A 16477-nucleotide genomic window follows, 5' to 3' on the forward strand; every position below is an offset into this window, starting at 1 on the left:
ACGATGCCGAGCATGAAACAATGGGTTGTCATTTTCACCACTGGTGAAAAGATTTCGTCGAAGTCGACGCCATATTCTTGTCGAAAACCCTTCGCAACTAATCTGGCCTTGTACTTTGGGTTGGTCGAGTCAAATGTCTCTTTTAGTCGATAGACCCACTTACATGGAAGAGCACGTCGATTCTTCGGTAATTCGACCAAGTCCCAAGTCTTGTTTGCCCGAATGGAGTGCATTTCCAACTCCATCGCCAGATGCCATGTGGCTGAATCGGCAGATGCCGATGCTTCTTCGTAAGACGTCGGTTCGCCGACGTCGGTAAAGAAAATTCCCGGAGAGTACCTCTCCAGAGGTTGTGACAGTCTCTCGGATCTACGAGGTATGACTGGACTAGTCGCACCGGGTGTTGATGTCGGATGGTCGGAAGCCGAGCCACTCGGTTGTGCTGAATCGGTGAATTCAATGCGGGAGGTGTCGGTTACCCATGAAACCAATCTCGTGTTGTGGGATGGGCCTTCATGAAGGGTTGGCACTTCGAAAAATATTACCCTTCGGACTTCAATAGGCCTTCCGGCCGTTTTATGAATAGCCGACTCATTGAACACAACGTCCAAACTTCAGACGATTTGTCTGTGCTCGGGGTCCTAGAGTCAGTATCCGATCTCACCGTCGGGTCCATACCCAAGGAAAATGCATTTCCTTGATCTTGGTTCGAGTTTTCGGCGATCGTCTTTCGGTATGAGGGCGTATGCCTTGCAACCGAAGATCCTCAGCTTGTCATAATTCGGCTTAGTGGCGGTCCATATTTCCTGAGGTATTTGAAGTCCTAGAGGTCTACTTAGCGACATATTTATTATGTGTACTACTGTAAGTAGAGCCTCCGCCCAAAAGTCATCCGACAGTCCGGAGTATTGGAGCATGGATACTATGCGTTCCTGAATCGTCTAATTCATGTGTTCTGCAATTCCGTTCTGCTCTAGACTATAAGGTGTCGTATATTCACGTCGAATGCAGTGTTCCCGGCAAAATTTGACGAATTCTTCAGACTTGAATTCTCCTCCGTTGTCGGTTCAGAGACATTTCAGTTTCCGACCGGTCTGATTTTCGACCATTGCAAGCCATTCGGAGAAGATCGAGAACACCCGATCTTTGGTTCTGATGGGGTAAGCCCACACCTTCTGAGTTGAGTCGTCAATAAAACTGACGAAGTACGAAGCACTACCAAGAGACTGATGTGGCATCAGGCCACAGACGTTTGAGTGGACCAAATCGAGGGGACTCGATTCTCTTGGTGCTGATGTCGGGTGTGATATGGTTACCTGTTTGCCGTACTGGCAATGCTCACAGAATTTGTGATCCAAGAAGGAGAGCTTGGGGATGTAACCGGCTCTGGATAGGTGCATTATGCCGGCCTTCCTGAGGTGTCCAAGTCGTCCGTGCCATAACGATGACACGGGAATATCGACCAAAAACAAGTCACCCTCTTTGAGTGTGACATATAAAGGGTACAAGGAATGTACCTTTAGTCCTCGAGCAAGCAGGAGGTTCCCTTTGTGGAGTGTCCACCCTCTTGATGAGAACCCGGCACGGATGCCAGCTTCGTCAAGTTGTCTGACTGAGATCAAGGGTTTTGAAAGCTCAAGAACGTGTCTGACGTTGTGTAATACGAGTGTAGAGCCACCCGGAAGGTTGAGCTCTACAGTGCCGATTCCGATTATGGCACAATGTTGCGAGTTCCCAACTCGAACTAAGTCGGAGTGCCGGTCCGAGTATTGCCGAAACTAAGATCGGTGAGGTGTCACATGATACGACGCGCCCGAGTCTAGGAGCCATGTCCTCGATTCCTCAGTCGTAAGCAGAACTTCTGATTCGATCGGGTTCTCTATGGACAATATGTTCGGGCGAGGAAGTGAGAAGAGGAGAGAGAGAGAGAAATAGGATGATGACAGCAGCTCTTATATTATATGAAAGATAAGTACAAATCGGCTAAGAGGCTTAAGACTGGTGTTGAACCAATTTGGTTCAAAACAATGCCTTGTGCCTCCTTTTATAGTGTTTTTAGGAATAATCCTGAAGCTTCTAGAATGTTCCAGAGAGATCTGGAATATACATCAATTTTCTATGATAAAGCATAAATGAAAATAATATCCTACAAAATACAATTCATAGTCTAATGGTAAGAGCTCGACCCATGTAGCATAAGGTCATGGGATCGAGTCTTGCCATATCATGACACTATCTCCCCCTTAAAGACGACGAGTGAAACGAGTCGGCGCTAATTGCGGACCAGGTTTGTCCGGATACTTTCGGTGGAAATCAGCAAGAAGATCTTGTGCATTGGCAACATGCTCGACGGGTTCCCAAGTACGTTCGCTCGGACTATAACCGAGCCAATCAACCAAGTAATAAAGTTTGTTGCGAACAAGTTTGGAATCGAGGATGGTAGCAACTTCATACTCCGGGCCGGCGTCCAACTCCAGCGGGGGCGGCGGTGGTGTCACACGATCGGGAATGGTGTTTGCTTTATAAGGTTCAAGAAGAGAACAATGGAAAACCGGATGTATTTGAAGCTGCGGAGGGAGATCAAGGCGGATGGTGACATCATTAATCTTCCCCGTAATACGGAAAGGACCAAGTCGTCGATAATCCAACTTGTCGCATGGTCGAGTAGTCTTGATGTGACGACATAAGAGCCATACTCGATCTCCGATGGCAAAAGAGGAGGGAATCCGATGACGATCCGCATAAGTCTTCTGTGTGTGTTGAGCATGACGAAGGTGAGTAGAGAGATCCATCTGGATCTTGTGTAGCCTCTCCAAATGATCCTCGGCACGAGGGTTGGTAGGTAGCTCCGGAGTGTCGATCACCGACCAGCGAGGATGGAAACCGGTATAAGTGAAAAATGGGGAGACCCGAGTCGAGGAGTGAATAGCATTATTATACACAAATTCCGCAAAGTGGAGAATCTCGGCCCAATCGTCCTGTTGATAACTCAGGAAACACCGGAGATATTGCTCCAGCGTTTGGTTTGTTCGTTCCGCCTGTCCGTCGGTCTGAGGATGGTAGCCGAAGGAGAGGTTGCAGGAGACCTTGAGCATCTTGAAGAGATGCTGCCAAAATTTGGAGACAAATTGCTGGCCTCTGTCACTGATAATACTGTCTGGGAGGCCATGATGCCGAAATACCTCACGCATGACAAGAGCGGCGGTTTCCTCGCTAGTGATGGCTTTAGTACATGGCACAAAATGTGCCATCTTCGTATATCGATCGACGACGATTAGGATAGCATCGAACCCCTTCGAGACCGGTAGATCTGTGATAAAATCAAGACAAATAGACTGCCATGGCTTACTTGGAATCGGTAAAGGTTCCAACAAGCCATATGGATGGTGTCGTGGCATCTTTGCTCGGAAGCAAGCATCACAGGTCCGAACGTAGTCGTCGACAAAACGGCGCATGTGGGGCCACCAAAAAGATCGTTGCACTAGCTCCAACGTCTTAGTACTACCGAAATGTCCCGCCGTATGGGTGTCGTGACAATGTTGGACGATTTGAAGGCGACATGAGCAATCGGGGACATATACACGCTTTTTAAAGAATAACAAACCATCATGATATTCGAATTGTCGATAGTCAATACCTGGTTGTTGAGACTGAGAACAGGATGCCCGAGAAGTATCAATGTGCGCCAGGATGTCTTGAGCAAAACTATCCGTCTTCAAGGTTGCACGTATGTCATCGGTAATCCGTGAATCCATCGGGGTGTGAAAAATCCGCGTCGTGTGCAATCGTGTTGGTCCCAAGATTACTTGCTTTTGATTATCAAATGTTGCGTCACCAGGACGAGGTGCAAGATATGAACGTCGTGATAGTGCATCTGCTTTTCCTTGCTGCTTCCCCGGTCGATATGTGATTTTGAAGTCGAAACGCGTGAGGAATTGCGCCCACCGAGCTTGCCGTCGATTTAGTACGCGAGCGTTCTGAAAATAAGCAAGATTTTTATGATCGCTAAAGACAATGACCTGATGTGGAGAGCCCTCCAAGAAATGCCGCCATTGTACAAATGAATCCACGATGGCTAATAACTCCTTGTCATGTATTTCATAGTTGATTTCTGCGACATCGAATTTGCGCGAATGGAAAGCCACCGGATGCAACTCTTCTTTATCGCCTTGTTGAGAAAGGATGCTACCGAGGGCGAAATCAGATGCGTCGGCCTCCATGATGAATGGTTTGCTTGTATCCACATGAGCTAGAATCGGTGCTAATGTAAAGGCTTTCTTAAAATGCCGAAAAGCCATATCTGCTTTTATGGACCAAAGAAATGCTTGGCCCTTCTTCATAAGTTGTGTGAGAGGTAAAATAATCTTCGAGTAATCTTGTATAAACTTACGGTAGAAGTTAGCAAAACCTAGAAAACATTGTACATCTCATACCGACCGTGGAATTTGCCACTCTAGTACAGTTTGGATTTTAGCTGGATCCATGGCGATGCCCTTTGAGGAGATGACGTAGCCTAGAAATTCCACTTGCTTGCAGTCAAATCTACATTTTTCTAGCTTGGCATAAAGACCATTCTCACGGAGTCGCTTTAGTACTAATAGTACATGAGAATCGTGCTCTTCCTGGGTCTTCCAATAAATCAACAGATCATCCAGATAAATGATCAAACAGATATCCAAGAGGTCTCTGAATATATCATTTGCCATGTGTTGGAAGACTACGGGTGCATTGGTTAGGCCAAACGGCATAACAGTATACTCGAAATGCCCATACCGTGTGCGAAAGGCGGTCTTCCACTCATCTCCCGGTCGGATCCGCACGAGATTATACGCTCCTCGTAGGTCGATTTTAGTAAAAAACTTGGCACCATTAACTCGCTCTAAAAGACTTGATATAAGAGGAAGTGCATACCGATTCCGGATGGTGACTTTATTCAATCCGCGGTAATCAACGACAAGACGAAGTGAGCCATCTTTCTTCTTGACAAAGAAGATGGGTGCACCGGCCGGAGATTTCGAATGGCGGATGAACCCGCTTGCCAAGTTCTCCTCTATGTAGGCTCGAAGGACTTCTAACTCGGTGGGTGACAAGTTGTAAATTGGTCCCCATGGTGGCTCGGTTCTTGGTTGTAAATCGATGGGACAATCATAGGGACGGTGATGAGGAAGGGTACCGGCTTTTACCTTGTCAAATACATCGGCATAAGGATGATATTTTGCTGGAAGTTGTACTGAGGAGTCCTTAATAGTCCTGGAAGGATGTACTGATATTGCAAATAGGAACATTGCCTCCTTGGGTCCTTCTTCGCGTAGTTGATGGAGTGAAATGGTTGAAACTTGGTGAGGTGATTCTTGGGGTGGTCGATATCGGACTTCTCTTGTTCTCCAATCTATGGTTGGATTATGTAATTCAAACCAAGGTAATCCTAGGACAATGGGATGCTCTGGACTACTAATTATATTAAATGATATTACACACACAAAACTATCTAGGACAACTTGAATGGGTTCTGATTCTTCTACAATATTCCTAGAAGCAATGGGACGACCATCAATGACTACTATAGATGCGGGACAAGGAAGTTTTCTTAAGGATATCTGAGAAGCTTGGGCAAAATTTCGATTAATGAAACAGGAATTAGCTCTGGAATCTAAAAGTGCTAGGACGAGTACTGGGGGAGTACTTTTAGTACTAACAATGACTTGGGCTAGGAACACATTGCTAACTTGCTTGGAAGGAATGGAACCACTAATGAGCTGTACAGATCTAGGGCTGCTGTCCAACCAAACGGCTCCTATTTTGGCTGGACTCAATCGTTTAACTCTTCATCTAATTGACTAAGGATTTCAAATTTATTTGATATACTTGGGCTATTAGTACTATGAATACTATCAAACACTCTATTAGTACTATTAATACTATCAGACACTCCTAAGGGAAGAATTGACTCGGGTTTAGTACAGGCTACAATTTGATTTACCTGTCTTCTTGGCCTATGGGGACAATTGATTGCGATATGCCCTGGTCCACCGCAATAAAGACATAATCGATTTGCACGTCGTCATTGCTTTTCTTCTTCCGATAACGGGCCGCGTCGACACATGGTATCGATCTCCATCGGTGTCGAAGTATTTGCTTGAGGTATGTCTCGTGCAAATGGCCTAGCGCGTGGTATCTGTAATTGACGTTCCGAACGCCGTTCGAAGAGGCGGTTGTCACATCGGACCGCTCGACTGATTGCCTCCGTAAGAGAATTTGGTTCTTCGGGGAAAGTTAGAAGTAGATATTTGACATCATTTCGCAGGCCATAGCAAAACTGCTCCATTAGTGCTTGATCATCCCAGGGTATGTCGGAAGCGAGTAGGCGGAAATCCGCCGCATAGGCAGAGGCTGGATGATCGCCTTGACGCAATCGCCGGATCTTGTTGATCGTCGTCCTGATGCTATCGGTGTCTCCAAAGCAGGCTTTGAACTCACTAATAAAATCTTCAAAGTTATTAAGCAAGGGCGATTGTTTTTCTAGAAGCGGAGCGAACCATGCTAAGGCTGAGCCGCTAAGCAACGTGCCTATTAAGCTGACTCAAGATGCATCAGTGGGGTATCGGGAAGGATGCATTTGGAGGACTAATCGTACCTGATTAAGGAATCCCCTGAATTGCGATCGCGTTCCATCAAATTTCCCAGGAAGTCCAATCTTCGGCTCTTTATGAAATCCTTGGGGACTTGATCCTTGTTGTTGCAATGCCGCTTCGAGTTGTTGCACCCGTAACGCTAACTCCCCATGTTGTTGCTGCGTTTGTTGCTTTTCTAGAGCGATTTGTTGCAGATCCCCTATCAGCCGTTGGTTTTCTTGTTCCAGGGCAACAAACTTTTCTTTTAGGCACTGTAACTCGGAGAAAACGGATTGATATTCTTGGGCGCTAACAGTAGCCATAGTAGGGGGAAAAGGATAGGAGGATGAGGGAGAACGACAAGTAGGTTGGAAGAAAGAAATTGGTTCAAACTATCAGGAATAGTACTAAAGCAGAGATGGAATTAGTACTAAGAAGAGTAGTACTATTAGTACTAAGAGGACGGGACTGCGTAAGATTCCCGAGAGAGAGGAAGTGAGAAGAGGAGAGAGAGAGAGAGAAATAGGATGATGACAGCAGCTCTTATATTATATGAAAGATAAGTACAAATCGGCTAAGAGGCTTAAGACTGGTGTTGAACCAATTTGGTTCAAAACAATGCCTTGTGCCTCCTTTTATAGTGTTTTTAGGAATAATCCTGAAGCTTCTAGAATGTTCCAGAGAGATCTGGAATATACATCAATTTTCTATGATAAAGCATAAATGAAAATAATATCCTACAAAATACAATTCATAGTCTAATGGTAAGAGCTCGACCCATGTAGCATAAGGTCATGGGTTCGAGTCTTGCCATATCATGACAGCTACTCTTCTGATCCACTCTCTGAGCTTTGTCGGTTTTTTCTTTGAGTGCCCGACAGTCGGCTTTGATGTGTCCTGGTTTCTTGCAGTATTTGTAAATTCGGTTGTCCTGGGACTTGCTCTGGCTTCGTTGATTGTTCAGCTGTCGGGAAGAACTTCTTCCCCGGTTGTTCGATCGGTCGGTCGAACCTTGTACTACGTAAGCTTCATCTGCCGAGTCTTTGGCGAAAGACTATCTCCGAGCTGCTTCAGCCAAGATTGCGCTCGTGACTTCGGAGTACTTAACGGTAGCTGTTGAAGCATTGCACACGGTTGTAACGAAAGTTTCCCATGAAGAGGGGAGACTACTCATGAGTATCATTGCTTTGAGTTCATCCTCGATTGCCGTCCCCTGAGACGAGATTTGGGAGCTTATGCTTTCGTACTCATTGAGGTGTGCCTGAACCGAATCGGATTCTTTCATCCGCAAGTTGTAGAGGCGCCGAATCAGATACATCTTCGTTGCCGCGACCTTCTTTTCATAAGTTCCGACAGTGTTTTCCAAAGTTCAAAAGTTGTCGTGCATGATTGCACTCTGAAGTACATTGACTCCGACAAGTGCATCCGAATCGTGGCGCGGACAATTCTATCCAGCTTTAGCCACTCGTTTGCCTTGTATGCTTCTGGAGGATTTTCATTCTCAATCGGGTCTATCTGACCCTTGACTATGAGATAGTCTTGCATTTGTTCCTTCCAGAAGTTGAAGTTCGAACTGTCGAACCTCCTTAGACTTATCTCCGATGAGCCGGATGTTGATGCCATCTACTTCGGTTTTGGTTGGTAAGACTCGGTTCGGAGTTGACTACGAACCTTAATGGAGTGCAGTCAGTCGGCTCACCCGATATCGTTCTAGTCGGTTTTGAACCCGAGTTGGTTTGGTTTCGGATACTTGTTGCTGAACTTGCTCGGAGTGACTCCGGTAACTCGAGGGACAGAATCGGCTGGTTTTTCCGAATGTTGTCGAGTCGTAGTGAGCCCGGTTAGCTTCCGATTGTATGTCGAATACCGATTACACGAAACCGATTGTTTGGGCCGATACTGCTTTGGATGACTGCAACAATGAGAGGGATGGATCCAACTGATCCTCCCGAATGTCAATCAGCCGAGTGAAGCACGAATTTGGTTGTTGCCTGGAGACCAATCTGTAGCGGGTGGTTACAGCAAGCGGATGAATAGCGTCTGGTGACCTATTCAAATGTTGTTTAACCGAATGAAGCACGATTGGGTCAGTTGTTGCTCAAGGAGCTCCCCTCAAGTGGTTACAATCACAGGAACAGAGTACAGCCGACTGGCTTACTCCAATTTGTGATTTAACACAGTGAGATGCGAGCTTTTTGTTTTTCTTCTCCCTTCTCTGTTCTTCAAAGAAAATGAAAACAGAATGTTGTGTGGTGTACTATGACGGCCGGTAGCAGGTTGAAGAACCTCCAACGCTCTGATACCAAATGTTGTGGACAAGGCCGTCAATGCGGAAGTGCAAGCAACATTCGTGATGAAGAAGAACCTATGTATGCGCATAAGCAAGATAGAGAGAGAGAGAGAGAGAGAGAGAGAGAGAGAGAGAGAGAGGCACAAACAAATGTTGTATTCCAATAGCAACAGTTACAAAACAACAACCAACCTTTACTAAAGGTTACAAAGTCACTATATATAGTGACTATCCTAGGGCAACTGCCCTTTATGCTATTTACAAAAATAGCCCAAACTTGGGCTGTCCAAAGGGACAGTGTGAATACAACCATTATACACTCGTATTTGACACCACCATAGAGTTCTCTCTATGTCTCATTACGAATAGTCTACCGTAGTCATCGTAGTTGGAGTTGGTGGCGTAATTCGTGAGTTGTCGGCTTATGGACGTTGACTCGCGCATCTTCTTTCGGCACTCTTCTTCGCGGTGGCCGACTTTGCCGCAATATCCGCATTCGATTGAGGTTTGTCGGCTCGGACCAGCGGAATGGTGGCTCCCCCTTCTTCCGAAGGTTCCTCGATGGCCTCCATCTTGTTGTCGTAATTGAGAGTTGTTTTCATAAGTCGGGCCTCGTCCCCCTCGTCCTTGGCCGAATCGGCCTCTTCTTGCACGGCCGCATCCTCTTCCTCCGTCCAAGTGCGTGTAGAGCATTTGGCCTTCCGAGCTATTACTCCTTGTTCAAACATGGTTTTCTTCAAACAACAACATGGATTGAAGATCGAAGAAGGAGGACGGATTCTCCCGTGCTAGTACGACGGTCCGCATCGCGCCGAATCGTGGCGCAAGGCCGCCGAGACATATTTACACCATCTCGTTATCCTCCACATTTACGCTTATCGAGCCGAGCGCATCACAAAGCTCCTTGATCTTCAAGGTGTAGCTTGTGATGGACATATCCCTTTGTTGGATATTATTCAACTCTAGTTGAAGCTTCCTTGCAGTCGTGTTGGCGGCAAAAATCTTTTGTAGGTTCTCCCATGCTTCCTTTGGCGTCCCGGCTTCGCGAATGTAGCCGAGCATGTGGTCATGTACACATGTCGCCAAGCAATACATTACACGACTCACCGCTTGCTCCCATGTTGCATAGTTGGCGTCTTTCGGGTCAGGGCGGTCTTCTTATGCTCCTTTGATGTAGCTCCAATAGCCTTGGCCGACAAGGTATTGGTGCATCTTGTACTCCCAAGATACAAAGTTGTTGCGATCCAACTTCTCGCTAGGGAGAGCGCTCCCCATTTGAGTATTCATTGTCGATGTAGATTTCTTCCTTCTTTTCTTTTCCTTCTCTCTCGAACACGAGCTATGTAGTCGCACTACGATAACGATGAGCCGATTCTTCTTGAACGTCAGCGTAGAGCACAACACACGATCAGGATGAGGCGAGTGGGCTAGATCGAGCTACCAAATCGCTCTAATACCATGTAAAGAATCAATGGTGATTCTTGTGTAGTGGAAGAGATGTGAGTTATGTGTGTATGTGTGAGAGAAGAGCGGAGAGGAGAGAAACACAAGATAGATAAGAGACAATATGAAGTACTCAAGAAGAAGAAGAAGGACATGTATATTAACAAGTAGAATATGAGATACAAAATAGCGTTACAAGGAGTCACAACCAACTAAAAATGGAGTAGGAGGAGGGTGCTTTATATAGAGTCACCCTCTCTCTTCGTTTACTCACTACAACGTTCACTCTCTCACTACCTAGAGGAATGTGAAGTCTTACGGTCATGGGGAATGTGGAACCCATTAGTTATGTGTCATAGAATATGAATCTATGACACGTAGTTTAATGTGTAGAGAGTGGTGGTGTGACTCTTGACCTTTGAGTAATCATAGATTCTCAAAAGGTGTGTTCACACGTTGCTCTATGTTGAGCTTGATTCTCAACACCAATCTTGAACCAAACCGGTTAAGCGCAAACTAGTTTAGGAACCGGTTTAGCCAAGCCAATTAAGCTTTAACCAGTTTGCCCCAAATCAATTCAGTTTTGCGTGAGCCATCCCAAACTAAGCTCAAACCAATCAAGGAAGCTCAAGCCAAAACCGAACTATTTTTAAACGGTTTAACGATTCGGTTCAAGCTTGAGCTGTGTTAAAGCTAGATCTTAATGTAAGCATGAGATAAGGATATAATAGATAGAAAAATAAGAGAGGAGAGAGAAAGAAGGGTGTCAATCCACCCGACCACCCCCGAGTGAAGCGATCGAGGCGGACTTGAGCCTCGATCGGCGTCCCATACCACCGTCGTGGCGTTGAGTCGTACTTGGTACTAGCGCACTCGCTACAAGAGTTTGATCCACTACAAGTACAGAGTCTCGACATAGTCAAGAGTTGTCAAATGAAGGTAGTTAGGCCTCATATTTATAGCCAGATCTAAGGCCCCTAGGCAAGTTCACACTTGGCCTTAATGGGTTGCCTCAATCCCAAGGATTAAAAGTAATCCTTCCCATCTTTACACTCTCGTTTAACCCTCACACTTTATCCATGTGTATAGAATACTACAGTACGGGATATTATATGGTCATGCCCATAACAAGCCGAGCTGTTGCTGATTCTTAGCATTAAGGATGAAGTGGCATGATGCTAAAATATCAAATTTGGAAATATTACATTGCACATGTTAACCCCCAACATTGGCCCTATGTAATGTACAAGGTAAAAATACGAGAAAGTACCCAATTGCATCTCACTACCCTTATGCACCTTGGCTCTCGCAGAGCCTTAATACTTCGTCAAACTCACTTACACAAGCTAGGTGTTGAGGTGGCATCATGGTATTATCACCCAAATATGAAGATATGCAAGGTATGAAATGAAAAGCTAGTGGGGGATGAATATCATTCACTTATTGCATGCTTAGCGTATAAGGTAATTCACGAGAAGTACGATGACTTGTTAGATGGGCGTACGATAATGTTATTGTCATACTCAAATCTCCACCACGAAGGGTGAGCACATTTGTGCATGCATTGTTTTCACATATAGAGTTTTTACTATAAGGTAGTAATCCCCCTTGTTAGAAAAGAGTGTCATACGAAATGCTATGTTGATTTGGTCCCATTGGTCAAAATGGACCTCATCATGGACAATAAAGCATCTCTTCTATTATATTCCCTATCTTTCCTCATATTCTTCTTATTATATAGTCAACCATTACTACTATCCATTACCATTTGTAACCCTTTTTATTCCATATCTTCAGAGATTTCATTGGTTTGGCTCGTCCCCAAGCTTCCATTACGGCAACTAGATTTAGTTCTAGACAAAAAGTCAATGTTACACCTCATTATGACAACACCAAGTAATGTGGATTACCACAAGAGACGATTTTCTTCTTCTATCGTATATCCGACCATCGATCGGTTCCCAACATTACACTCATTTTGAAGCCCGTTTTCGTCGGACATAAAGCTATAGCCGGACACTTGGCCAAGAGATTTGCTGGGGATAAAGAGTTTCTTTGTGAATGTTGTTGTGAAGAGAGGAGAGGGTCTCTGTTTCTGTGGTCTGTACAGAGTAGATCTTAAACCTTATACATCAAAAACATTTTTAACTGTTTAAGTATTGGTAGCTACTAGCTACTTGCATGGCTTAGGGTTTTGAGTCTTTAGGAAGAAGAAGATGGATGGGCAGAGAAACGCAGGGGAGCAGGATGGATTTGTTACTGTAAACGAATGGAGAAATGGTGGTTTGTAGACATGGTTAATCATCGCTGGCTTTTGGTTGTGATGGCAGGACTCGTGGGCTCACCTCCATAATTTCATATATCATGCTGCTCAGGAGGCCAGGCGAGGTAAGAAGAACATCATCCTCATCATCTTGGACAGGAGATTGGATTCTCCATCACAAGTTTTGTCGTGAAATTCGCTGCCCCTTCTTTACATCCCCTGTAGGACTTTCTTTTAATGTGATGAGTTGTGTTAAAGATAAGGTGCCATGGAGCAATCCGTCATCATCATTGACACGCTCTGTGGATCTTCTGGTGGATCAAATCGAAACAAGTGGGGCATCTGCCTATGCTGATCTTTTACAACGTTGCAAGACTGCAAAATCGCTGTCGGATGGCATTCGTGTCCATCATCACATGCTCATGCATTGGGGTTGCTATGCATCAACAATGACCACCACACCTCTCCTTGATCTCCTTCTTCAAATGTACTGCAAATGTGGAGCGTTTGAAACGACGCTGGATTTGTTTTATCATGCCTCCATGGAACCTTATCAATGGGAGCTGTTGTCATGGAGTGCCGTGATCCGTGCTTATTCTATGAGTGGGGATGAAAAACATGCGAAACAGGTCTTTGCCCAATTACCTTTGCATTCAGTTTTGCCGGGAAAGTCTATACTTGCAACTGTTTTCTCAGTCTTTGCTGATCTAGGGGACATATCAGAGGCAAAACGTGTGCATGCATGTGTAGTGCATAGTGCATACAGTGATGATACTATTGTTTTGACTAGTATCGTGAGCATGTATGGTAAGTGTGGCAATTTTGATGCTGCTCGCCTTACATTCAATGGAATCTCAAAGCGGGATTCTGCCTCATGGGATGCGATGATTGGGGCGTGCTCTATAAGTCAGGATGTGTTTTTGCTCTTCTCACAAATGCAGAAGGAAAGATTGGTCCCAACTGATAATACTCTTGCTCATCTTATCACTGCCTGTTTCGATGCAAACTTTGAAGATGCTAGGCTTGTGCATTTGATGCTAATGGAAGATAAAATGAATGTAAGTAACGAAATTGCAGCCTCACTTATTGGTTTGTATAGTGCATTTGGTAGCTTAGAAGACTCTCAAAGCGTGTTCAATGTATTATGTAATCAGAAATGTGTGGATTCATGGAATCCCCTGATCAACGTGTATGTTAAGAATGGTCAAGGTGGATATGCACTTGAGAAATTCAAAGAAATGCAAGACAGAGGAGTACAACCAGATGAGCTTACATTCATAACCATGCTTTCGGTTTGCCTGGATCACCATTCAATAGCTGTAGGTGAAAGTATGCATGGCCGGATAATTGCCAAGGGTTTCGAATCCTCTGTCAAAACAAGGGTGGCTCTCTTGGATATGTATGGAAGGTGTGGAGATCTTGATAGCGCTGTCAAATTGTTCAGAAAATTTCCTACTCAGACTACTGAAGTATGGAATGCTATGATGATTGTATACATAAGATTTGGTTTGGGAAAGAACATCTTTTCCTTGTTCCATCGCATGCATCAGGAAGCGTGCATTCCTAATGAAGTTACTTACAAACACATTTTTCATGCATGTGAGAGCAAATTGCATGATCTTACTACCAGGAAAATGTATACACTGGTTATGTTTCAAAGAATATTTGCATCTGGTTGAGTATGAACTCAAAAGGCATGATTGAATCAGCATGCCGAGGGATGCTATGATTGCATTGTAGAAATGGACATAAATATGAACGAACATAAAAAGAAACTGAACAATGAACATATACTGGGTACGGATGGAATCTACACCAGGAAGAGGAAACCAAGTATATATGGCATATAGAGAAAGGACTGTCACCATGGATTGATAGTGGTTGAATCATGTAGAGTTGTGATTGGCAAATTGTTAACGAATCGAACATTATCCACATTAAGCTACATATTATCAATGGATATTCGAGCAACTACATATAGCATCAAGAACTATCATTTACAGTGATTGTAGTTCAATTTTCAGCTAATGAACATTCTCATCCAGAAGGAGAAGATGTCTATACTCAATCAAGGTGACAGATGCTCGACAGTAGACAGGGGAGTTGAAGCTCCGACATACTAGTCTTCCATAACATTGAAGAAGAGTGGATCTTTGTGTAGATGAGGCTCTTGAATTTGGTTTGCCCGGCACATGAAGTAGAAGACTCGTGGAAGTTTTCATGCCTGTGAATTCACTAAGGGATCTTCTTTTCAAAAATGACAGATTTGCTCATGTGAGTGTTTTGATGATGATGATGAATACACCATTATTCTGTCGTAGCACCAAAAATAAAAACTGTTAGCCAGTTTATTCAAGGGAAATGTGGAGGACGATACACAGCATTAGAATAGCCCCAGTTTGATTTATAAAAAGGCAAGGGACAGGTAGAGTATAGCCCTTTGGGACCCAGTTCTTCAGTAGGGCGTCAACAGGACAGATTATCGACCTTAATGCCCTCACGTGAAAACTAATTTCTGGAACAATTTAGATAAACTTGTATTTACCGTTTTGTTGACTTGGTGAACAATTCATCAGCACAAATAAGGAAAGAGAAGAATAACTAAGGATCAATTAAACCTCATAAACACTGATTAAGTATTTAGATTGTCGTTTCTGTAAATATAGAGAAGAGTGCAATCATTTAAATATTAGACCAACAATAGACTAACTAATAATATGAAAGAGAATGAGCTAAGAGGTCTCACAAATTGAGACATGTTTGGGTACAATGTGTCCCCACCCCTGTTTTTGTGTGGATGTGTATTTGTGTACCTCAGGTAATACCACTGATCACTAATCAATTATCTATACCAATATCCATGCAATTCATGACCTACAATTATTGACAAAATCAATCAAGCAGGCATCACACATTTGACAATGAGCTAAGATGTTTCACAAATTGATGTATATGTTTGGTTACAATGTATCCCCTCCCCAATTTTTGTGTGGATGTGTATTTGTGTACCTCTAGCAATATCACTGATTCTTGTTCATGAAATTGTTGGTTTTGAAAGTAATTATGGCTTTCTGCTCATCTTAGTCTATCATCTACACAACTACCCATGCAAGTCATGACACAATCGATCAAATAGACATTACAAAAGAGGACAAATGTAACAATGTGACTCCCACTATAGTCAAGGGAATCATGCATCCACATGATTGGGTTTTTGGCAAAACGAAACTACTAAGCTTTGTAATAAACCATACAATATCATTATGTCACTTTTTTTGCAGTTTTAGGCCTCTTAACACAATTAGAATACGTATAATTCTTTCATCTTTTATTCCCATTCTGGGATGTAGAATAATTCAGGTGATTGAAAGGCTTCCTTCATCAGCAGTTCAAAGATTTACCTTAGCTTGTACAAGCCATATTATTAAGGATAATTTGGCTCACAGCATGTACAGTCTCTTGTATTTCTTTTTCAGACATGTAAGTAAACATAAACAGAGAGGGGACTTGGGAGGTGCCCCAAATGGTTCCTCTTCTATGGCTCCACTTGGCCGCATAATCACATTTGCTTCCTTAAAGCACAACGTCAATCATTCTCATTACGCATAACAGTACATCTACTTTTCCATGTTGGTTGGAATATCTTTAGTAGGCCATTTAATAACCCATGCAACCTGAGGGATTTGGGGTCACAACGCAAAAATGAAAAATCAGAAAACGTTTTACACGTTTATGCCATCAAAATCCAGAAGACCAATATAAAAACAGAACTAAGATATTTCATTCTAGGACTGGCCATGCAGTCTCCTACCTAAGCTTGGTTGAAATGTAGCACATATTGTAATGCCTTTGTGTTCTTTGCCTTTTCAA

The 16477-nt window shown here is 43.8% G+C and overlaps 1 protein-coding gene across 1 annotated transcript; it reads left to right on the plus strand.

Moving 5' to 3' along the window:
• Nucleotides 1-12520: 12520 nt before the first annotated feature.
• On the plus strand, nucleotides 12521-15157 carry LOC147853687 (pentatricopeptide repeat-containing protein At2g34400-like). Its single transcript, XM_087332623.1, has 2 exons — nucleotides 12521-12732; nucleotides 12866-15157. Exon 2 carries the CDS (start codon nucleotides 13024-13026, stop codon nucleotides 14284-14286), a length of 1263 nt encoding a protein of 420 aa, XP_087188749.1. The 5' UTR covers nucleotides 12521-12732; nucleotides 12866-13023; the 3' UTR covers nucleotides 14287-15157.
• Nucleotides 15158-16477: the final 1320 nt, after the last annotated feature.

The sequence above is a fragment of the Azolla caroliniana genome, unplaced genomic scaffold (assembly GCF_043228905.1).
Source record: "Azolla caroliniana isolate FFs.n. ecotype wild unplaced genomic scaffold, voAzoCaro1.0.p SCAF_16, whole genome shotgun sequence".
NCBI lineage: Eukaryota > Viridiplantae > Streptophyta > Polypodiopsida > Salviniales > Salviniaceae > Azolla > Azolla caroliniana.

Coding starts and splice junctions, on each gene's coding strand:
- LOC147853687 (XM_087332623.1), top strand. CDS start 13,024: ATGCTCATGCATTGGGGTTGCTATGCATCAACAATGACCACCACACCT.